The sequence below is a fragment of the Dendrobates tinctorius genome, unplaced genomic scaffold (assembly GCF_039654945.1).
Source record: "Dendrobates tinctorius isolate UK_male_01 unplaced genomic scaffold, ASM3965494v1 ptg000223l, whole genome shotgun sequence".
NCBI classification, from domain to species: Eukaryota; Metazoa; Chordata; class Amphibia; order Anura; family Dendrobatidae; genus Dendrobates; species Dendrobates tinctorius.
The window spans coordinates 1,008,485-1,033,775 of NW_027361890.1; the positions used below are offsets into that span (position 1 = coordinate 1,008,485).

The 25,291-nt window shown below is 42.7% G+C and overlaps 1 protein-coding gene across 1 annotated transcript in view; it reads right to left on the bottom strand.

Annotated features, from left to right (window-relative positions):
- Positions 1-1,201: 1,201 nt before the first annotated feature.
- Positions 1,202-25,291, bottom strand: part of LOC141059038 (protein-glutamine gamma-glutamyltransferase E-like) — a 45,551-nt gene continuing 21,461 nt past the window's right edge. Inside the window, exons 7-13 of the mRNA XM_073555247.1 lie at positions 19,648-19,783; positions 15,898-16,001; positions 15,550-15,792; positions 13,329-13,865; positions 6,084-6,241; positions 3,436-3,569; positions 1,202-1,478 (exon numbers count right to left, since the gene is read on the bottom strand). Coding sequence (XP_073411348.1) covers positions 1,331-1,478; positions 3,436-3,569; positions 6,084-6,241; positions 13,329-13,865; positions 15,550-15,792; positions 15,898-16,001; positions 19,648-19,783 — 1,460 coding nt within the window. The 3' untranslated portion in view covers positions 1,202-1,330. The remainder of the gene's footprint in view (positions 1,479-3,435; positions 3,570-6,083; positions 6,242-13,328; positions 13,866-15,549; positions 15,793-15,897; positions 16,002-19,647; positions 19,784-25,291) is intronic.

Genomic DNA, 25,291 nt, shown 5'->3' on the forward strand with positions numbered 1-25,291 from the left:
CAAGAAGATCTGCTTCTTTTTCCTCTGGGTCTGATGTTTCTTTCTCAAAATTCTTAATTCACATGCAAAATCTGTCTTCAGTGAAGATAAACTTTCCTATTACTGAGATAGGAGATGACAGTTGGTGCTCATAAAGTTCTATGGAGAACTGCAACTGTTGTCTCAGTAGAACTTGCAGCGCTTGTTTCTGTCTTTAATTTCTCCATTCTCCTCCTCCCCTATAGAAAAGGAAAAGCACCAACTGTCATCTTTCTCAATAATGAGAAAATCTGTCTTCAAAATGAATTAAGAATGAACGATCAGTTCAGGAGGAGAAAATAAGCAGCTTTCTCTGATAAGATATATTTCTAAGTTGCTTATTTTCCTGTGTTTTATTGATTTATGAAATTAAAAAATCCTCTTCTAAGCCTCGCAGGAAGTCTCTCCGACCAAGCATGTTGGATTTCAACATGACCAGTCCTTCCTGCCATTAAGGCACGTTCAGGCCTCCTCCATACACCTTAGACCATTGGCTCAGATTTCGGTATGACTCTGCCATCAGGTTCGCAATTCAAAGGAATCAAAACACACAAAGCAGAAAATACATAGTAATGAATGAAAATCATATTAACTGCTCTAGAAAATTCTGCAGTTTGTTAAACGTCTTATAAGAGTAATAAATATCAAAACAGGTTTTTACAATCTTTCATTCCTGCTGCTAGTTCCATTAACAAGACAAGTCCCAGCGTGAGCGTCCCATGATCTTTCCCAACATACCCTGGGATGACCTCAGTTTTCCCTCATGGCAATCATTTTATGTACCCTGGCACATCTAACCATAGGCACGTGAACGTTGATTTACTGTATATAAAGCAATAACTATATGCTACATATTTGCTTATTTTAATTCTTTGTGCTATCGAGTATGTAATCAAGGAAAACTTAGCACTCTACATAAATGGAAACTGGGTGACAACTATGTAGCCACAGTATAGCATGTACATTGTACTCTGCATGCAGAACATATATGCTCATCCCTTATGAATGACATATAATGTAGAGTATTACTGTGTGGTGACACGTAAATTCGATGTTGAATTTACCACTCCTTATTAATCCAGGTGGGTAAATAAGTAGTTAATCCCTACTTTTAAGGATTAGTCAGATAATGTTTTTACTCATACATTTTCATAATTAAAACGATTGGACATTAAGTCACCAATACTGGGCAACTTCAAAGGTATTTTATTATAAAATATTACATTCCCTTTAATAGGAAGCCCTACAATTATACATGGTTAAATACACAAATACAAGGGGTAATATGAATGCCAGATATGAACAGATACGGTTACCAGGATTCTACATTCAGCAGCTGGTATCCTTTAACTGAAAAATGTTTACACTTAAAATTCACTATAAGTTGCCTTGTGCCCGTCCTGTAGGGTGTTAGCTCCACTTTGAATCTTATTTTCTCCTTTGGTTTTAGATAGGGCACCCTGTGGACGACAGAATATATTATTAGTGACCACCATTCAAAACTAAGTTTCACCTCTACTCAATAGCATCACACATTGGGATCATGCGCTCTATGGCAACAATAAAAATGTAGGCCCTTTCAGGAGACAAAGGGCTAAAGTCAACAAGACTTGTTGACATTGGTGGGACCACCCAATAGTATAATTTTTATGGATGTCTCTCAATTCTCGTTCTTCAGATGAACTTGGGGAGGTAAGGATCTGGCACAACCATATTTCAAGTGGCAGATCCTTTAATTATTTGGAGCGTAAGCCCCTGCCATTGGAGTCTCTCAGCCCCTCGCTCACGGAGAACACAGGAACGCCTGGTCAAATGTTCCTGTCTATGAGGAGGAAAGATCTAATGTGTATGTAGGGTTTTACTGACAGCAATAAAACGTCAAATAATTTCCATTTTGTTTCACACTGCAGCAACGTTGAAGATCGCAACCATATGATAGCTCCCTCTTCTTTCAATTAAAATTTGAGCCAGCCTTCTATGGGGCTCCATATCAGCCATAAGGGTAGTCTCTATGATATATGCCCATTACTGGTTAAAAATATATGATCTCGGTTTGATCACCGCATGACCACTTAAAAGGAACGTAACAGCTGACAAGATTCACAGGCAACATGGATCAGACACTGGATGTATAATTTCACCAATATGTTTTTGACACTGAAACGCTGTTATTAGATATAATTAATCCAAAGATACAAAGAATTTAGTGTAAATATTCTTAATGTTTTTTTTTCATGTATTGAATTTCTAATATTATATAATGAGTGGAACTGTTAGGGTTGGTGGAACTCACCAAATAAAATATAATAATAATGTGCGTTCGCCACCCGTGGTCCACCGTGCAGAGATGTAAACTGCAGCTAATGTGAACAATGGCAGAACGGAGCTGCAAGCAACCACCATAAACACACCAAGTTAAATGTCACTAGGTGTGATAAGAGTGCAAAGTACCTGACTCTGTTACTGCGCAGAGCAGTGCAACAACTGAGAACACTCTAAGCTATGCCCTGTTAGACATCACAGGAGCATAGTGGTAGTGTTGCTAGTTGGGGTCTCTATAGCTATCCCCCCAGGAAATCTAAGCTGGTGGTTGAACCTGCTCTGACACACGGTGTGCTTTAGCACCCGCGCCTGAGGATGCCCGATGCAGATGCTAAGTTCAAGCAGGAGTTCCCACCCTACACTGTCTGTTTAGAAACACACTCACAGTGCTATTAGCGGCATACGTGCACACAGGGTGGTAACGTATCCACCAAAACACTGAACACATACGATCTTAGAGCGCCAACGTGTGCTCCAGTGGACCTTTTACACGTTCCTGTTCAAGTCCAGTCAGAAAGGACCTTGCTCGTGGACAAATCCAGAACTGCCACGTCACCCGAGCAGCTGACGACCGACAACCAATGAGAGGTCGCCTCTCAAACAGGCAATCTCCACATGTATTGAGGCTGGCGAGCAGCCACAAATCATGCAGCTATGGCCACAGAAACTAAATCTCCAAGTACATCCAAATACTCGGAGATCACCCGAGCATGCTCGGGAAATCTCGAGTAACGAGTATACTCGCTCATCACTAGTTATTTGTAGTAATTGAGGTCCAATTAAGTGATATTTTGATCTCTAGATATGGGTGCAGTTCTGTACCTTCGCCTGGGGTGTCAATTAACCAGTCCTACCAGTATAGTCAACATTTCACAAAGCTCTCCTAGTAGAATAATTAAACTCATCTCTGAGTAGTGGAGAGAGAGGCAACAGTATACATCTATACTTTTGTATTTTTGGTGTTAATTATATTGTATTATCATTATCACTGTTAACATTATCACCTTCTTCTATTGGATCTAGAATTGGTTTGGCAGCGGTGACACTAAGCCCCAAGTCATGTTCATGTGTGGGTAGCGTCATGGCTATACTTACATTGTAGTAAGCTGCCTGTCAATAAGGCCACTGCCCTCCACCACCACGGTACAGTCATTGATGGTCATATTTAGTGGATTTGTAAACCTTATCTCCAGAGCCATTGTCTTGTGCAGCATGGCGTTACCAAGAGGCTGTAAAAAGAATAACAAAGAAAACATTACACAAGTCATAATCTCCAGGTATACAAATACATATCCGAAAATAAAATAAATCAGTGATATGATAATATAAACCTGATGAGATTTCTAATTCCTTGAGCTGGGTATGCGCTAGACTTTTCCAGTCAATAAAAGTTAATAACTTAATGAGTGGCAGCCCTCCATGGAAGCAGTGCCCACCTCTACAAGTATATACTTAAAAGTGTCTATATATAAAGCTGTCAACCAAAATGCTTTCTTTCGTGCTGTCTTCCTACATTTGGATGCTCAGCTATGCAAAGTGTCCATGTGTTTTAAATAGGGATAGGGGAAAAAAAAGTGGCTGGCAGACATGTCTATTGGGTCAACAGAAGGGTCTGGTGTATAAATTCATATGGCCTAATCCTCATTTCCCCTGGCATCATCTGTCATGGGACATCTGGTAGGCCACCATTGACATTAGAGGGTCGTCCGTGTCTCACTCGAGCCGGCAGGTGTGCTCACCTTCAGTCTAATGTTTTTGGAGTTTTATCACAAATTCCTGTAGTTTGTCTTTGAGATTATGTTTATTATTGTTGCTCAGTTTTTTACACTTTGCTATATTTCTGTTGACTATATGTGATCCACCAAGGTGTCCATGTGTCCATCTGTGTAACTCTTTTCCATTTTCACTTTAAACAAAAACACTCAACACAGATAGTACACAACATAAAAATGTTCTAGTATTTCATACTGTTATTACCTTTTTGAGCAATCGAAAATAAAGAATATATCTCAAACATATTCTAGAATTTCTTTTAATTTCCTTCTTTTGTTTAATCTTATTTTGTCTCATATTACAATTAAAACTGTAAATTATATAAAGAAATGTCTCAAGAGATGTCCCTGTTCTTCCTCACTGTCTTCTTTGTAGGTGTAACTGGCTCTACCAGAAACCTTCCTGTTGTACTCTTGGCTGAGCTGGTGTGGCCACCAGCTGAAGATGGACCTGGATTGTTTTCATGAAGCAACCGCTTTAAAAGGAACCAACCTTCCTCCCAAACTGAGAGCAAAATAAAACAGAGCCAACTGCATTATTGCAACCAGGTATATTTTTCTCTTACACAGTAGAGCGAGAGACCTTGTAATCAGGTGCAGTGATGTTGGGAAAAGCCGGCCAAGGGCAGAGACAGACTAGTCCCATCTATTACTGTGATCCCAGGCAGATTTTTGAAGTATCTTCTCTGAAAGGTTAGGCTATGTGCACACGCTGCGGATTCTGCTGCAGTTCCGCAGCGTTTTTGGCCCTGCAGAACTGCAGCAGTTCCACAGACATGGTACAGTACCATGTAACCCTATGGGTTTTAAAAATCGCTGTGCTCACACTGCGTTTTTTTCCGTGTGGTTTTGCTGCTGTTTATAAACCGCAGCATGTCAATTGTTTCTGCGGATTCCGCTGCGGTTTCACACCTTTAACAAACTAGAGGAAAACCGCAGGAAAACCGCAGGTGAATCCGCAGTGTATGCACATAGCCTTAGAGTGTTTCAGAAGAAAATATACAGTATATCTGGCTGCAGTCATGCTGCCTGTGGTTTGGGAGGCATGTATCATGTAACAGGTTACTGTCAAATATATTATAATAGGAACCAGCATCCTTAGAATCATAGAATCATAGAATTGTAGAGTTGGGAGGGACCTCCTGGGCCATCTGGTCCAACCCCCTGCTCAAAGCAGGACTCGCCAAATCATCCCAGTCAGATGTCTGTCCAGCCTCTGTTCGAAGACCTCCATCGAAGGAGAACTCACCACTTCTCGTGGCAGCCTGTTCCACTCATTGATCATTCTAACTGTCAAAAAGTTTTTTCTAATATCTAATCTGTGTCTCCTCCCATTCAGTTTCATCCCATTGCTTCTAGTCTTTCCTTGTGCAAATGAGAATAAAGATGATCCTTCTACAATGTGACAGCCCTTCAGATATTTGTAGACAGCTATTAAGTCTCCTCTCATCTTCTCTTTTGCAAACTAAACATTCCCAAATCCTGCAACCTTTCCTCATAAGACAGGGTTTGCAGACCGGTCACCATTCTGGTCGCTCTTTTCTGAACTTGCTCCAGTTTGTGGATGTCTTTTTTAAAATGTGGTGCCCAAAACTGGACACAATATTGCAGATGAGGTCTGACCAAAGAGGAGTAGAGGGAAATAATGACTTCACGTGATCTAGACTGTATGTTTCTGTTAATACATCCTAGAACTGCATTTGCCTTTTTTGCTGCTGCATCGCACTGTTGACTCATATTCAGTCTGTGATCTATTAGTATACCCAAGTCTTTTTCACATATGCTGTTGCTTAGGCCTATTCCTCCCATTCTGTATATGCTTTTTTTCATTTTTATTGCCCAGATGTAGCACTTTGCATTTTTCCCTGTTAAAAAACATTCTGTTAGTTGCTTCTTCTAGTAGTATCCTATTCACATGCCTGGCGTTGGTCTTAAAGTCGTATTTTAAAATCGTTGCAGTCTTATCCTTACCTTGATAGTAATAGCTGGACTCTCCAAGACAAGATCCTTTGTAACTAAAACTTTCTCACCAAAAGGTAATTCACAAAGAGCAACCACTTGTATCATGTTCCCATCATTGATGTATTTATAGTAGTGGGAGTAGGGAATCTGCAATGAGATGTGTGCATCTGGAAAATATATGAAATGGCATTACATACACAAATGCCAAGAAGCAAGGCGACCACTTTTACAATGTAGCACAGAAAGGCATGTAGACTCCAATAATCTCTAATCGATCATCACTTATAAGCCAAGTACACGGAATCAAAGGATTGGAACAATCCCTTCAAAATCAGCAGTCTAATTACTCCAGATAATCATTTAACAGGTTTATTCACCATCACTTGTGTGTAAAATTTCGGCTTCACACTGAGACTTGAGACAGACTCAGCCTTAAGGAAGTGAATACACTTTTGAAGATTATTTGAAGTCTAGGTTCTGTATCTTTCAATGTCTTTACTTTTACAATTTACACATGAATTCCTCTAGTTTTGTTGAAATTAATACATGTAAATAATATACGGTATGTAATGTAATGTAACACTGGCAGTTCCAGTTTCTAGCTATATGAAAAGTCTAGGCTATAATTTAAAGTAAGACAGCACCTCCTTGTGGTTATGTACAAATTTACATTGGACTATTCAATCTGCTATAAATCTTTTCTTTGATTAAAAATGTAAATAAATAAAATATATACTGTATATACAATTTATTTCTGACTATATATACAGTGGGGCAAAAAAGTATTTAGTCAGTCAGCAATAGTGCAAGTTCCACCACTTAAAAAGATGAGAGGCGTCTGTAATTTACATCATAGGTAGACCTCAACTATGGGAGACAAACTGAGAAAAAAAAATCCAGAAAATCACATTGTCTGTTTTTTTTTCATTTTATTTGCATATTATGGTGGAAAATAAGTATTTGGTCAGAAACAAGCAATCAAGATTTCTGGCTCTCACAGACCTGTAACTTCTTCTTTAAGAGTCTCCTCTTTCCTCCACTCATTACCTGTAGTAATGGCACCTGTTTAAACTTGTTATCAGTATAAAAAGACACCTGTGCACACCCTCAAACAGTCTGACTTCAAACTCCACTATGGTGAAGACCAAAGAGCTGTCAAAGGACACCAGAAACAAAATTGTAGCCCTGCACCAGGCTGGGAAGACTGAATCTGCAATAGCCAACCAGCTTGGAGTGAAGAAATCAACTGTGGGAGCAATAATTAGAAAATGGAAGACATACAAGACCACTGATAATCTCCCTCGATCTGGTGCTCCACGCAAAATCCCACCCCGTGGGGTCAGAATGATCACAAGAACGGTGAGCAAAAATCCCAGAACCACGCGGGGGGGACCTAGTGAATGAACTGCAGAGAGCTGGGACCAATGTAACAAGGCCTACCATAAGTAACACACTACGCCACCATGGACTCAGATCCTGCAGTGCCAGACGTGTCCCACTGCTTAAGCCTGTACATGTCCGGGCCCGTCTGAAGTTTGCTAGAGAGCATTTGGATGATCCAGAGGAGTTTTGGGAGAATGTCCTATGGTCTGATGAAACCAAACTGGAACTGTTTGGTAGAAACACAACTTGTCGTGTTTGGAGGAAAAAGAATACTGAGTTGCATCCATCAAACACCATACCTACTGTAAAGCATGGTGGTGGAAACATCATGCTTTGGGGCTGTTTCTCTGCAAAGGGGCCAGGACGACTGATCCGGGTACATGAAAGAATGAATGGGGCCATGTATCGTGAGATTTTGAGTGCAAACCTCCTTCCATCAGCAAGGGCATTGAAGATGAAACGTGGCTGGGTCTTTCAACATGACAATGATCCAAAGCACACCACCAGGGCAACGAAGGAGTGGCTTCGTAAGAAGCATTTCAAGGTCCTGGAGTGGCCTAGCCAGTCTCCAGATCTCAACCCTATAGAAAACCTTTGGAGGGAGTTGAAAGTCCATGTTGCCAAGCGAAAAGCCAAAAACATCACTGCTCTAGAGGAGATCTGCATGGAGGAATGGGCCAACATACCAACAACAGTGTGTGGCAACCTTGTGAAGACTTACAGAAAACGTTTGACCTCTGTCATTGCCAACAAAGGATATATCACAAAGTATTGAGATGAAATTTTGTTTCTGACCAAATACTTATTTTCCACCATAATATGCAAATAAAATGAAAAAAAAACAGACAATGTGATTTTCTGGATTTTTTTTTCTCAGTTTGTCTCCCATAGTTGAGGTCTACCTATGATGTAAATTACAGACGCCTCTCATCTTTTTAAGTGGTGGAACTTGCACTATTGCTGACTGACTAAATACTTTTTTGCCCCACTGTAAATATAATAACACTATTATTAAAGCAGTGAATTATGACATATTGCATTAAATTAATCAGAAGTGTAACTTAAAACAAAATCAAAATCTGCAACAGGACCCCTGCCTACCATTTGACACTTATAATATTGGCATCATCCCATGTGGCAGAGTGGTCTTATTGTCCCATCAGGCATAGGAGACCAGGTGTACACTTATGCATTCCCTATTTAGCTATGCCCCTGCTATTAGTGATAGTGATTTAATTCAGGGGTAAAGAGGGCCCCTGTGCACGAGCCCAGTATGTGGGCTCTTTGCAGTCCTATAGCTCATTATAGTGTATATGTCCACCTACTTCACCTTTTGTGCCCCTGTATGACTGCCGAGATGGACAAATAGTGTGTCAGCTCTTGATTTTTTATTATTTATTATGCTTTGCTTATAGAATTCTATCTTATTCCACAACGCTTTAAAGATATTACCATCGCTGTCTCCATTGGGGCTCGCAATCTAGATTCCTTATCAGTATGTCTTTGGAATGTGGGAGCAAACATTGGGAGAACATACAAACTCTTTGTAGATATTGTCCTTGGTGGGATTTAAACCCAGAACCCCAGTGATGCCAAGCAACAGTGCTAACCACTGAGCCACCGTATTGACTGAATTAATATTGTTCCAGCTTTCTGTATTAACAGTATTAATCTGGCTATACACACCGTTTGGACGAGAGCTGCTGTGTTCTCTATGAGAAAACCTCTGGCTGATCGCTTATCTCTTCAGGAGAACAATACAATCAACATTCTGAAATTGGCCATGCGTGATAGAAATTTTTGTAGGCCATTAGATGGCCAGCACACCTAAACACCTTGGACTGTTAGTCAAACCCATTGATATCAACAGGTTTGGCCAACAATAGTCTAATGTGTATGGGGACCTGGCACTGGGCAGAGTAGGAAGTCTGAATGCTGCTTTAGATAATAGCTGCAGAATTTTTAGTGGTATGAGAGAATAGGGTTTTACTATCCATATTAGTATTTTTCATGTTGATTACGAGTGCTAAAAATAAGGTAGTCACCCTTTTGCAAATTCTATGAAAGACTTAGGGCCTCGTTACACGTATCAATGTCCCAGCGATCCCACTAACGATCCGACGTGGATGGGATCGCTGGGACATAGTTAGCTGATCGCTGGTGAGCTGTCACATAGACAGGCCCACCAGCGATCAGGACTAGCGAGCAAGCTGGTATCCAATGTAAACAGCAGGTAACTAAGAGCCGCGCGGCTCTTAGATACCCGCTGTTTACATTGGAAACCAGCTCCCAGCATTGTTGATCGTTGCTCTCCCGCTGCCACACGCAGCGATGCGTGCTGGCCAGCAGGAGACCAATGATCAAAAAACGGCCCAGGACGTTCGAACGCGATCAGCGATATCCGGAAGGGGGGCCGATCGCTGATACATGTCACACACAGCGATATTGCTGGCGAAATCACTGTGGCGTCACAAAATCATCGATATCGCTGGCGATCTCGCTGTGTGTGATGGGGCCATTATAAGGCTCTGAAAATAAATGATTTTTTTCATGTAATATACCAACTTCCAGCGATGTGTTAGTGCTAGAGGTTGAGTGGGTAATTGGGTCGCCCGCCAGGGCCATGGGGTACTCGGAGCCGGGCTCATTGATTTCAATGGGAGATGTCACAGTGGCGGTGACCCGGTCCGTGGCCCTGGGTGTCCATGTAAATGGAATAGTGTGGCTGATGATTAAAGTTTATAAGTGGATGATTCGTGACGCCACCTGTGGTGTTCGGCAATGAAGATGTTAAGCCGACGCTGCAGACAGATCCTCTGGGACGGATGGTGTGGTGCAGCAATGATGTTGTGGCCCTCCACAGGTAGGGCTGTAGTCCCAGGGCAGTGTAGATGGAGAGGTAGTGAGGAGAGGAGACCAGTGTAGTGTTAAGCACAAAGATGTAGCAGTGCTGAGTGGGTTGGCGCAGGAATAAGCGGAGGACACCAGGGCGTGTAGTTTCAAAGCTTTACTCACAGTCTGTAGTGCACACAGGTGCCCGCCTCGGTGCTGTGTCCTCCAGGTCAGGGGCCCAGCCAACCTCCAGGCAAGATGAAGTACTCCGTTCCAACACTCTGCCAACATATGCCTTCTCTGAACGTCTCCTTTCTAGCGCTTGTAATGAAGTACTTGTGGTTGTGTATTAAACCCAAGTTCCTCCTTTAAGATGTTCCTTAGAACTACCAAGTCCCGGCTCACTTACGTTGCTGTGGTGCCCCCAAGTCTGGGAATAAAGTGGTGACAACTTCTATTCCTCCGGTGTCTGCTGCAGGACCATTAGTATCCATACAACCTTGGGGACTGGACCCCGGCCATGCGCTTAGAACTTGAGGAAGGGCTCTGCTCTAACCCTAGTCCTTAGTTCTCTTCTTCTCCTCACGTTCTGTACAAATCTTTCTTCCTTATGGAGAATCAGGCTTTCTATATCTCTTTCCCGTGCCAGCAGCTCCAGGTCACAGGAGACAGCTGCAGCACCTCCCTCCATCCATCCCACTCAAGGGATATTCTCTCATAGACTGACCTAGTCCTAATAATCTCCAGCTCTCTTGTGCAACTAAGTTCCACCCACCTCTTAGCACTCTTTGTGTTCCAAGCAGGGAGCCACCAAAGGTGCTTTTCTACACTACTCTGTTGTGTGGGATGCAGGTGTTGGAGTGTGGTCAGGTGTCTCCACCTTACCTGGATGGTGGGGCACCACACCTCAGGAGGAGGTGCAGCACCTCTGTGGCGACTGAACCCTCAGGGGGCCACATAATCTGAGCAGCAATACCTAATCCTTGCCATGTGTTCTGCAGGGAAGGCTGAGAGTGAGAGAGTGATCAGCAGCAGGGAACATTTGACCGGGAGAGAGAGAGTGTTTAGCAGCAGAGAACATAAAACCCAGAGTGAGACAGTGTTCAGCAGCTGAAAACTTGTGACCAGGGAGAGAGAGAGAATTCAGCAGTAGATAATATGTGACCAGGGAAAGAGAGAGAGTTCAGCAGCAGAGAACATGTGACCAGGGAAAGAGAGTTCAGCAGTAGAGAATATGAGACCAGGCAAAGAGAGAGAGAGTTCAGCATAGAGAATATGCTCCAGGGAAAGAGAGAGTTCAGCAATAGAGAATATGAGACCAGGCAAAGAGAGAGAGAGTTCAGCATAGAGAATATGCTCCAGGGAAAGAGAGAGTTCAGCAATAGAGAATATGAGACCAGGGAAAGAGAGAGAGTTCAGCAGTAGAGAATATGAGACCAGGCAAAGAGAGAGAGTTCAGCAGTAGAGAACATGTGACCAGGGAAAGAGAGTTCAGCAGTAGAGAATATGAGACCAGGGAAAGAGAGAGTTCAGCAGTAGAGAATATGAGACCAGGCAAAGAGAGAGAGTTCAGCAGTAGAGAACATGTGACCAGGGAAAGAGAGTTCAGCAGTTGAGAATATGAGACCAGGGAAAGAGAGAGAGTTCAGCAGTAGAGAACATGTGACCAGGGAAAGAGAGTTCAGCAGTTGAGAATATGAGACCAGGGAAAGAGAGTTCAGCAGTAGAGAATATGAGACCAGGGAAAGAGAGAGTTCAGCAGTAGAGAATATGTGACCAGGGAAAGAGAGTTCAGCAGTTGAGAATATGAGACCAGGGAAAGAGAGTTCAGCAGTAGAGAATATGAGACCAGGGAAAGAGAGAGTTCAGCAGTAGAGAATATGCACCAGGGAAAGAGAGTTCAGCAATAGAGAACATGTGACCAGGGAAAGAGAGTTCAGCAGTAGAGAATATGAGACCAGGGAAAGAGAGAGTTCAGCAGTAGAGAATATGAGACCAGGCAAAGAGAGAGAGTTCAGCAGTAGAGAACATGTGACCAGGGAAAGAGAGTTCAGCAGTTGAGAATATGAGACCAGGGAAAGAGAGAGAGTTCAGCAGTAGAGAACATGTGACCAGGGAAAGAGAGTTCAGCAGTTGAGAATATGAGACCAGGGAAAGAGAGTTCAGCAGTAGAGAATATGAGACCAGGGAAAGAGAGAGTTCAGCAGTAGAGAATATGCACCAGGGAAAGAGAGTTCAGCAATAGAGAACATGTGACCAGGGAAAGAGAGTTCAGCAATAGAGAACATGTGACCAGGGAAAGAGAGTTCAGCAGTAGAGAATATGCGCCAGGGAAAGAAAGTTCAGCAATAGAGAACACATGACCAGGGAAAGAAAGAGAGTTCAGCAGTAGAGAATATGTGACCAGGGAAAGAGAGAGTTCAGCAGTAGAGAACATGTGACCAGTGAAAGAAAAAGAGTTCAGCAGTAGAGAATATGCACCAGGAGCAAAATCATCTTCATGCATGACAATGCACCATCTCATGCTGCAAAGAATACCTCTGAGTCATTGGCTGCTATGGGCATAAAAGGAGATAAACTCACGGTGTGGCCACCATCTTCCCCTGACCTCAACCCTATAGAGAACCTTTGGAGTATCATCAAGCAAAAGATCTATGAGGGTGGGAGACAGTTCACATCAAAACAGCAGCTCTGGGAGGCTATTCTGACTTTATGCAAAGAAATCCAAGCAGAAACCTTCCACAAACTCACAAGTTCAATGGATGCAAGAATTGTGAAGGTGATATCAAAGAAGGGTTCGTATGTTAACATGTAACTTGGAAAATAATACATGTGACTCCTATCAAATAGTCATATGCAAACTAGAAAAACTTCAGTGTTACACTTTACAAAATGTTTTTTTATACCAATCTTATGTTATGTTACTAAAGTATAGAATGGTATAATGGAGAAGATGATAGACATGTGTCCAGGAGAACAATCACCAGCATTTAGACCATTGTGGGATTGTTACACCCTTAGTACTACATTTTTACATACCTTGACTTGGACTGATAATTAGAGACTTCTGATCTGTGAAGATGTCATTCACTCTTCTTCCAGTGTACAAAATAGAGGCAGCACTTAGATTCACCTTAACTGGTCTGTGATAAGGTGTCATATTTTGTAGATTTAAAATCAGGTTGATGTCTTCTCCAATCACTACAGGACTGAGGAGCCTAAACTTCCCAGCAATGTCAGGACCCTCAAATGATGGTGTTGAAGCGCGTGAAGGATTTGGTGAAGGAGATGATGGACGTAAAGAATTTCTTGTTGATCGTGTATTTGGTACACGAGAAAGGTTTCCCGTGGAAGGTGAAGGTAATAGTGGTCTAGCGTTTTCATTTATGGCTGCTGGTCTTCCATTTACCGAATTTGATAAATTTGGTGTAGAGGAAGAATAACGTCCAAGTGGATTATTATTCCTACGTCTGTTGCTTATGGGTGATCGATTTGCCGTGACATTTTCTGAGGGATGTCTATAAAATGGCATATTTCTGGTGGCCTTCTCAAACACTTCTCTCTCTTGAGGAGATCCTGTTTTGATGAAGATGCAAAGTACATTTTAGAATTAAAATTGTGATGCAAACAAAATGTAGTATTACAATTAATATTCTTCATTTCCTCCTTTGGTGAGGGTTGTTCCATAAGGAAGGATCCTCTTTAAATTGATCAACAGATTGCCTAAATGTCCAGCTTCAGAAATTCACAGAGAAACTAAATACAGTGAGTCACAGTTTTACATGTTAACTATTGTAATGAATAGACTTCCCTGTAACATATGTCTGAACTGGTTCTGCCAGTGCAAGAGATTGTATTTTTGACTGCCAATCTAGTCTGGCTATTAGTTTAATCAAGGAACACAGTGCAGATTTATGGGCTATTTTTAGTCTAAAGCCTCGTTCACACGAGCGTATAGCATGGCCGAGTGCTATCTGATGTTTTATCATATAGCACTCGGACCAATGTTATACTATGGGGTTATGCAGATCAGCGATTATTTTCTGATGCAGATACATCATAAGAAAACAATAACAGTACTCTGTGATTCGCAGTTAGACTCAGCTCACAAACTCCCAACACAAGTCTATGGGTGTATGTGAAACATTGCACTGCACTTGGATGTCATCCCAGTACAGGCCAATATATGCAGAGACTATTACTTTCCCTGTCTCCTCCACACCTGTGCTGTGATTCCGTCATGAGAGAGGATCAGAGCACAGAGCACTGACACTCGGCTCACACTCACAGCTGAGCAAAGGCCGCGTGCTCTGCTCTCATATCTGATGCCATACTCTGGTGTGATTCCAGCCTAAGGCTGAGGAAAGTTGATTGCTATCAATAGAGTGGTTGTAAGAGTCATTATTAGGCAGGGATCACACTATCATGTGTGATGCGAGAAACTCACACGAGACTCTTGCATCAACACCCGGCACTCGGGACCGGAGCTGCGGCTGCATGTCTTTCTATGCAGCTGCATCTCTGGTCCTGAGTGGCGGCAGCAGTGCCGAGTGTTGATGCAAGAGACTCCTGCTAGTCTCTCGCATCACACACGGTAGAGGTTGTTTCCTTGCTTCAATTGTAGCAGTGGAAGACCATGAATGGTGAAGCTTATAAAACTATAGAATACAATTTTAAAGCAGTGCACATTAAGAAAATCCAATACTATTTTTTTACATATTTTATGTGAGAAATCCTGTTTATTAAAGAACTCGATTTAAGAAAAAAACATACACAGACAACCCCTTCAAGATTCTAATGGACAATATTTATTTTACATATTGCCCTCATATCCTGCAGCACTTAATAGACCTCATCATCACTGTCCCCATTGGGACTCACATTCTAATTTGCTATCAGTATGTCTTTGAAATGTGAGACAAAACCCCCGCAAACATGGCCAGAAGATTCAAACTATTGCCCTTGGTGAGATTTTAACCCAGGACCCCAGCTCTGCAAAGCAGCAGTGTTATATACTGAACTTCCATGCTGATAATACTGCTTACTAGTTACATTTGAATGAAGCATACTACAACAAATTAATTTTATATGAAAGGGAAAAGGATAACTGTTCCAATAGTTATTAGCCTTTGTACTAAACAATTATAAAAACTTGTATAATGTATTGGCGAATCTGCTAACTAATTGTCATTGAAATACTGAATATTGAACAAATGTCCTTAAAGAAGTACAAAAAAACAAAATCTTTCTATTTTTTTACCTTCTGGGTATTTGTAGTTGTGTGTTATGTCCACACGGGTATCACTACCCACGGCCTTGGTGCTGATGTTTTGACCAACGTACTTGGTATCACTGTGGGCTTTTTCTTTGGTGCCATCTTTATGTGTGACCCAGTTAACACGATCTGCATTCACCTCAGCAAACACAAAGGGAGTGTCAAAACCAACGTGCAGATGTCCTTCTTTTACTGCAATCACTGAGGTGGGTCCACAGCGATACATCTCTGAAAGAAAGACATTTCATTGGTAAGATAATGAATCACTAGCAAATAATTGACATACAGCAAAAAATATATTTTTTGTTATTTATATGAGTTTCAGTTTTTTACCTTGACTTCGCTCTTGAGGAGTTGAATCAAGTACTTGCCATCCACTATAGAAAATACCAAGGTCTCTCCTGATGAACCAGGACTCATTCCAGACATGGAAATTCCTGCATTGTGAATAGCATTGAAAATATAAATAACACATAGTCCTTTTCATGGGATATAACTACAGTCATGGCGGAAACCATTGGCACCCTTGAAATTGTTCCAGAAAATGGAGTATTTCTCCCAGAAAATTATTGCAATTACACATGTATTGTCATACTGATGTCATTTCCTTTGTGTGTATTGGAACAATACAAAAAACAGCGAAATAAAGGAAAATTGTGTATAATTTCTAACAAAACCCCCAAAAAGTAGGACAAAATTGTTGGCACCTTTCCAAAATTGTGTGTAAACAACTTTGTATCAAGCATGTGATGCTCGTTCAAACTGACCTGTGGCAAGTAATAGGTGTGGGCAATATTGAAATCATATCTGAAAACAGATAAAAAGGGGAGATCACTCAATCTTTGCAATGTGTGTCTGTGTGCCAAACTAAGCATGGAGAACAGAAAGAGGAGAAGACAACTGTCTGAGCCCTTGAAAAACAAAATTGTTGAAAAATATCAACAATCTCAAGGTTACATGTCCATCTCTAAAGATCTTGATGTTCCTTTGTACATGGTGCACAGCATAATCAAGAAGTTTACAACCTATGGAACTGTAGCTAATCTCCCTGGACGTGGTTGGCAGTGAAAAATTAATGAAGGCTGCAACGCAGGATAATCCAGATTGTGGATAAGGAGCCCCTATCAAGCTCCAAGGAAATTCAAGCTGTCATGGAGTCTTAGGGTGCATCATCCATCGACATTTGAGTTAAATTAAATGCCATGATAGGAGATCAAGGAAGACCCCCTGTTGACACAGAGACATAAAAAAAGCTAGACTGCAGTTTGCTAAAATGTGCGTGAGTAAGTCAAAATCCTTCTGGTAAAGAGTCTTGTGGACAGATAAGATATCAGTAAAGCACATCATTCTACTATTTACAGAAAACAGAATGAGGTCTATAAAGAAAAGAAAACAGTACCCACTGTCAAATATGGTAGAGGTTCAACAATATTTTGGGGTTGTTTTGTTGCCTTGGCACTGGGTTCCTTGACTGTGTGCAAGTTGTCATGAAATCTGAATATTAACAAAAAATTTTGGGTCGCAATGTAGTGCCGAGTGTCAGAAAGCTGGGTTTACATCCCAGGTCATTGGTCTTCCAGCAATGACCCCAAACATACTTCAAGAAGCACCCAGAAATGGATGGAAACAAAGTGCTGGAGAGTTCTGAACTAGCCACCAATGGGTCTGGATTTAAATGCCATTGAACACATGTGGCGACTGGCGAGATCTTAAAATTGCTGTTGAAAGACGGTACTCTTCAAATATGAGAAACCTGGAGCAGTTTGCAAATGAAGGGTGGTCTAAAATTCCAAATGAGAGGTGTGAGGAACTTGTTGATGGTTCTAGTAAGCAATTGAATGCAGTTATTTATTACAAAGGGTGTGCAAAAATCTATAAATTAAGTTGAGGGTGCCAACAATTTTTTTCTAGCCCATGTTAGGGGTTTTGTGTGAAATGATGTCCAATTTGCCTTTTTTACTCATTTTCTCAGTTACATTTATTGAGTTGTTCCAATACACACAAAGGAAATAAACATTTGTATAGCAAAACATGTGTAACTGCAAGAATTTTCTTGGTGAAATACTTCATTTTCTGGAACAATTTCAATGGTGCCAACACTTTCGGCCATGACTGTATACCACATCACTACAATAAACATAAGACATAAAAACACAAAGCCTGGAAGTAAGGTAAACCCAGAAAGTAAGCTAGCCAATACATATCAATAAACGTTTGTTAAATATGAAATACAATATGAAACCATGATGCCTCATCTAAACGACACAGATGTAGCTAGAACAATTGAATATTGTTATATTAACACATTGTGTTGACACTCCACCGGAAGACGCCTGGCGAAACGTGAGTCGGCGTGGAGGGATACAGAGCCAGATCTTCCTTATATATTATAGAGACCCATCAATTTGTCAAAAGGTATTTATCTCTTATAAATAGATATGATTGCACTGCAGTTATGTAAATAGATATCACATAGATTTAACTCTTTCCCTTTTTTATGGAAATGCATGTACTGTATATCCATTCAGGACTCATGCTTTGTTTCCCTTGCTTGGACTATCCATAGTTGTTAACATAGGATCATTCTGTTTTTCTGGCTACATCTGTGTCCCTTAGATTAGATATCAGTATTTTGAAGCGGATTCATAGTGTATTTCATCTATATATATATATATATATATATATATATAATCGTCTTATGGTGTCTGTCGGTCTGTAACCGAAATCCTGCGTTGCTGATTGGTCGCGGCCGCCAGGCCTCGACCAATCAGCGACAGGTGCAGTGCGCAGGCACAGTCCTCAATTAGAATGACGCATGCCACCGCTACCGTCGGGAGATCAGCGGTGCTAGCCGCTCATCTCCCAATGGTTGCCGCGGGTCATTTCCAGGCGCACGGGCGTCAGCGGCAATGCAGTCGGAAGATGACCGGCTAGCGGTACCCAGGGTCCAGAGGAAGGAGACTCCTCCGGACCCTGGGTACCATAAATGTGTAAAAAATAGAATTAAAATAAAAAAGAAGTGATATACTCACCTTCCGGCCTCTGGACTTTTTCTCTCCTCTCCACGCTCCCGGCATCTTCCGTTCCCAGTAAGGCTTTGCGCCAAAGACCACTGATGATGTCGCGCCCTCGCAAGAGTGACGTCAGCAGTGGTCTTTGGCGCAAAGCATTACTGGGAACGGAAGATGCCGGGAGCGTTGAGAGGAGGGACACAGTCCGGAGGCCGTCGAATGGTGAGTATATCACTTTTTTATTTTAATCTCCCGCTGGCCATATTCTAGAGTTCCCGATGCTTTAGAATCGGGCAAGCAGCTAGTATTTAATAAAGATTTATTGACATTATTTATTGCGTAGGGTTTGTGTTATGAATATCATGCATTCTTTTAGGGTTAATCTTGTGTTAACTGAGATTGAACAGATTTCCTTCCTTTCCTTGTCAAAAATTTGGCTTTCAAAGAAAGTTGACAGCATGTCTATCCAAAATGTCCTCGCATTTAAACTGTCCCATCACACGGTTCATGCGATCACTCAGGATGGAGATACTCAAAATTCAAGACTCTTTTATAACATTATTTGCTCTGACAGGCATCCTTTTTAGAGTACTCTATGTGTACACTTAGTATTACATACATTTACAGTACTATGTAACTGTCTAGTGGCCACTTTCCAGTATACTGATAGTATTTCCTGTACTGATGCTCTTCTAGAGTGAATATAGAAAAATAGATATTACTAGTTCTCTAATCTCTCTCTTAACAGTGTATTCTTACATGTGATCTTCAAGATATCCATCAATATGGACTATCTCTGTAGCCATGTTACTTTGGCCTATACTTTGCTGCTACTATGGTTGGTAGTACCATGTAGGCTGTACTAAGTGGCACTGGCACTACTGCTATTTGCCAGTACATCAGCATCAATGTAGTCAACTCTACTGTGTAGGAATTACTTTTGGGGTCAAATAATGGAATATGGCACTATAGTCAAACAATTTAGTTACAGTGACTTACAATGACTACAAAAAGTGAACAAGTTGGTATCGCTTTGTACTGTGTACTGTGTTTTGTGGCATTGGAAACATACCAAATACTGTCATTGGAGATTTCTAGAAATTTTCCTTCAGTGTCATAGTGCATATCAATTGCCATGTTTCCATCTGTGTTATGGGCAGAGTTAAAATTTGTGATGACTCTTGTTGGAATGCCAAGGCACCTGAGCACTAGAAGGAAAACAACAAGTGATTATATAATTGCAGAAGGTGGAACAGAAAAACAATGTCTTTGTATGTAAGAGAAAGGAGAAAGGTTGATCCATAGCCAGGCTTTCTTGCACCTGGGGCAAAGAGTCAAGTTTCTGTTCTATCTCTTGTATGGATTTACTCACTTTCAAGCAGCTGGTAGCTTTCACAGAGGTACAAAGTTTCTTGGTGCAACAAGAAGATTTATTAAAGGACATAAACTTCAATAGGATTCCAAACAATAAAGCCTTTCCAGCACAAAGATAAATAGAAAAGAAACAGTCCATGCAGTAGGCACAGATACAGTATATCAGTGACGGGCTCACCCGATCAGAATACAGTCCAAGTCTGAAACCTTTGTCAGAGATTAAATAATATTTATAGGACTTCTCACCTCCACACACAGGACCAAGTTCTAGAGGTGTTTCCACCTCTACTGCCAGACATAGACACTGAATGAGGCAGCTGAACTGCTTTCAATAAACCATTCAAAGGCCTGGAACTAGAGGGATTTGAATAGCCAGTCCCTCCCAACTCTATGGCTGCTCCTAAAACCCAGACTTAAAATCCTGGCCCATTAAATAAAATTGTCATGGTTAGGACATGGTTAATGTCCTGTTCTCACAGGGTTAACTTTTGCCGGCCTGTCTTTGGATCTGGGAGGGGTATTTATACTCACTCCAGACTAGGATTCCCTGTCAGCTATACTGTTATTCTGGCTGTGTCTGACCCCCCTGGTGTGCGTACATACTGCATTGCTTGTTTGATTCCCGTGTATGACCCGATCTGTCCCCTCACTCTGTGCTCCGTCTCTAGTTTTGGTACTATTGCCTTCTCCGGTTCTGACCTCCTGGCTTGGCTATCGTTACTCCGTTACCGTTTGTCCCTATTGTACCGTCCATTGCCCGTTCTGGTTTTCTGATCTATTGCTATGTCCTGACTATTTGCTCTGTCTAAACCTTTGGTACTGTTCTGCTATCTTGTGCTTTGACCCGGCTTGATCTGATTTACGTCCCTGTCTATGCCCCTTGGTAACTTGTCCCCTAGTTATCTTTCTAGGAGTTTCCCTGCAGCTCCTAGTTCTGTGGAGCTTAGGTCATGCCCCCAGCAGTCACATGCTTCAGGTCCTGATAGTCTGAAGCACGCATCATCACCGCTGCTGCTCCGCTCCACAGGTATCTTTGAGCACTGTTTTTGTACTCAGGACACGCGCACTGGCAGTGCGGCGTTCCTGACATTATAGCTGACCATTTCAGTTTTTTTTTCCTCTGAAGGAAAAAAAAAAGTGTGTTATCCTCATGGATCCCATACAAGCTTTGACTGATCAGGACATTGGAAAAGGAATTGCCCCTCCTGCCCTTCTTCAGAAAAACCATCAGAGAAACGACTGAGTCTGGGAAACAATCGAGGATGTTGCCCAGACTCCCAAGTACATTTTTTTTCACGTACAAAGATGGTGCTCCAGGTTGAATTGGAACTTGCTGGCGGTCCTGTTATGACCACCGCCTTTGTTGACTGTGGTTCCTCCATTAATCTGATTGATGTCCAAGTTGTGACTCTTAATAAGATAGGGACAGTCAGGTTAAAAGATCCTGTTAAAATTGTGGCTGTGGATTCATCCCCTCTTACCCGGGATGGAATTTGCTTTATGTCTGAAGTTTTTTCTATGAAAATGGGTTCCACTCATGTGGAAAAATTAAGTTGTTTCATTATGAATAATCTGCCTGCAGGACTGGTATTGGGGATGCCCTGGTTGCAACGCCACAATCCTCTCATTGATTGGGTGAAGGGGGAAGGGGGAGATCATCCGATGGGGATGTAATGATAATGGTCTGTGTTGTAACCCGGTTACTTTTATCAATCCGATAAGGTCTGTATCTGTGTCGTCTGTCGGTCTGGAGGGTATTCTGGAGTACCTGAGAGACTTTGAAGACGTGTTTTCCGAAAGCGAGTCTGAGGCGCTCCCACCATTTGATTGTTCAATCGATTTAGTACCTGGAGCCAAATTACCCCAGGCTCATTTGTGTAATTTGTCCGGGCCTGAGCGCCAAGCTATGAAAGAGTACATCAAAGAGAGCCTTCGCAAGGGGCATATTCGGCCCTTGGTCTCACCCGTGGCAGCGGGGTTTTTATTTGTAAAGAAAAAAGATGGTGGGTTGCGACCGTGCCTCGACTTTCGGGAACTGAACAAAATTACTGTTAAGAACACGTACCCTCTCCCGTTGATTCCTGATCTATGCAACCAACTCACGGGGGCCAAATGGTTTTCTAAGCTTGATCTACGAGGGGCTTATAACCTTATAAGGATCCGGGAGGGGGATGAATGGAAAACAGCGTTCCTGACAACTGAGGGGCTGTTTGAAAACCTGGTTATGCCCTTCGGCCTCACTAACGCTCCTACTGTTTTTCAGAATTTCATTAATGTTGTTTTTTCTGACTTGATTGGGCATTACGTAGTCATCTACTTGGATGACATCTTGATAAACTCTGAGGACAGTCAGTCACACTTAGACCATTTACGTACGGTTCTTATGAGACTCCGGGAGAACCATTTGTATACTAAGCTGGAGAAGTGCTGATTTTTTATGCAAGAACTGTCTTTTCTGGGTGTAATTGTATCCGGGGAGGGATTCTGCATGGATCCAGGGAAGGTTCAGGCCATTACCGATTGGGTGCAGCCTCATGACCTGAAGGGGTTGCAGCGATTTCTGGGCTTCACTAATTATTATAGGAAGTTCATTAAAGGGTTCTTGCAGGTGGTGAAACCCTTGATGGACCTTAATCTTAAAGGGGCAGATGTAAAAAATTGGTCCGTGGCCGCAAAAAATTCCTTCCTTACATTAAAGAAGTGTTTTACCACAGCCCCTGTGTTGGTACAACCCGATTCGTCAAGACCTTTTATCGTCGAGGTCGACGCTTTGGAGGTGGGGGTGGGGCCAATATTGTCACAGGGCACCTCTACCCTGACTAACCTCAAACCCTGTGCCTTTTTCTCTAAGAAGTTCTCTTCGGCTGAGAGAAACTATGATGTCGGTAAAAGGGAATTGCTAGCGGTTAAAATGGCCTTCGAAGAATGGAGGCATTTTTTGGAGGGGGCCGCTCATCCCATTACGGTCATCACTGATCATAAAAACCTGGCCTATATCCAGTCTGCTAAGAGATTGACCCCAGACAGGCTCGGTGGGCACTTTTTTTTTCTCGATTTTATTTTGCCATCACTTTCCGACCAGGGTCTAAAAATGTAAAGGCGGATGCCTTACCCCGAAGTTTTGATTCTGTGTCCCCTCCAGAACCTCCTTCCTCCATTCTTCAACCGGGAGTAGTTGTAGCCGAAATCTCCTCTGAGTTACAGAGAGAGATTCAGGAAGCACAAGCACAAGCTCCCAGGAATAAACCCCCAGGTAAATTGTTTGTACCTGAACAATTCCGTCTCACACTCCTTCAAGAATTTCATGATTCTGTGTTAAGTGCACACCCTGGTATTGCAGCTACCCATGGGGCAGTAGCTAGGGGTTTTTGGTGGCCCTCTATAGGTACTGATATAAAAAGGTTTGTAAATACTTGTGGGGTGTGAGCGCGCTCTAAAAGCTCTCAGGTCCGGCTGGCCGGGGAATTGGTGCCTTTGTCAATTCCGGATAAACCATGGACACACCTGTCCATGGACTTTGTCATTAATCTTCCATCTTCCAAGGGTAACTCAGTGGTATGGGTACTGGTTGATAGATTTTCTAAGCAAGCCCACTTTGTGCCATTACTAGTGTTGAGTGATACCTTCCGATATCGGGAAATATTGGATCGGACCGATACCCAAAAAGTATCGGATATCGCCGATTCCGATACCGGAAACCAATACAAGTCAATGGGACACAAATATCGGAATGAAAATAAACCCTTACTTTCCTTGTAGGTTAATTCTACATGAAGGAAAACAACTAAGAATAATGTAGAATGTATTGGGGGAGGTGGAGGAGACATTAAAGGCATAGAGGTTTAGCCCAATCAAATGGAATAGCAGGAATTATTATTTTTTTTTAAGACGTTCGGAGTTACAAAGATATTTGTTACGGTGTGGCGGGAAAAGTAAAGGTGTACCTGGAAGTGGACCCTCTGGGTCACGGCTCCAGAGCCTCCAGAGGCGAGTGCCCAGGTGAGGACCACCCCCTATACAGGGAGTGTTAGGGACAGACCTCCCGGGAATAGAGCCGCGACAGCCGGAACCAAAGGGACGACTGAGGTAAGAGAGCAGGAGGCAGCATACAGGGTGAGACAGTAACCCAGTGAGTGCGGAACCGGGGGCCCAGGGGCGCACAGGAATGGAGGCTGAAGATGTAAAGAAGCAAACAAATGAATACAGACTGTACGGCAAATAACTGAGATGTAGAGAGGGAAGTAGGAAGCAGGACAGAGGAGGGAAAGCACCAGGGAGACAGGGATGGCAGAGCACAGGAAAGGCAGACCGAGGTTAGGCAGGAATAACCACGGTACTAAACGCAGCAAAGACAGAGAACAAGAGGGGACTGAGGACACAGAGGGCGAAGCTGCGGACAGCGTCACCGCATGAGATAATCAGGCGTCTTACCAGAGCTGACGCCGGCCATATGTAGCGGTGGGCGCCGCCATATTGGGGCGGGGCCTAGCGCGTCAGCTTACCCAGGAGGCTGAGCGCCGTGGGCAGGAGCCCGGCGCCGAGGGAGCCGGAGGCTGGGCGCGGGGACGCACCGAGAGGCAGGAGCGCGCCGGACAGCGTGCGCAGGAAGACGCGTAAGAGCCTGCGCTGTGACAATATTGACTATGTTAAGCTTTTTTATATTTTGTCAGATATTTATGTTTCACTACTTCCATGCTCTTCACCTTCTTTTTTACTTCTCCCACACGTTCTCCTTCATCATCCTCTTCAAGGTCATCTTCATGGTCGTCGTCTCCAGGGTCGTCGTTTTCGGGGTCGTCGTCTTCTTCGGGGTGGTCTTCAGGGTCGTCGTCTTTAGGGTCGTCGTCAGGGAGATCCAGTGTGATTACCAAAAACCATTTCAAAAAGCTTGAACTTGGAAATGTAGCAGAAGGTACAAGAAGGCTGAGGAACTGCTGAGAACCAGCTGACGGTACTGGAACCTGGATGGGTAGCCGAAGGTACAAGAGCCAATGGAACTACCGAGGACCAGCTGATGGTACTGGAACCCGGTTACTAAGCAGGAGGTACCTGTGCCCGAAAGCACTACCAAGGACCAGCAGATGTTGGTGGAACTCGGATACCGAGAAGGAGGCACCTAAGCCAAAGGCTCTGCCTGGAACCAGCTGACGTTACTGGAACCCAGGGGGACATATTCAAGATTGACTTCCAAAGAGCCAGATAATGGTACTGGAACTCAATTAGGCAGCAGAAGGTACACATGAAAAAAAAGTTGCAAGGCCGCGAGTCGGCCGGAGTTACCGAAACCCACAGTCCTACAGGGGGAGCTTGTCCTATTGGCACTACGGAACCAGCCTTCATTG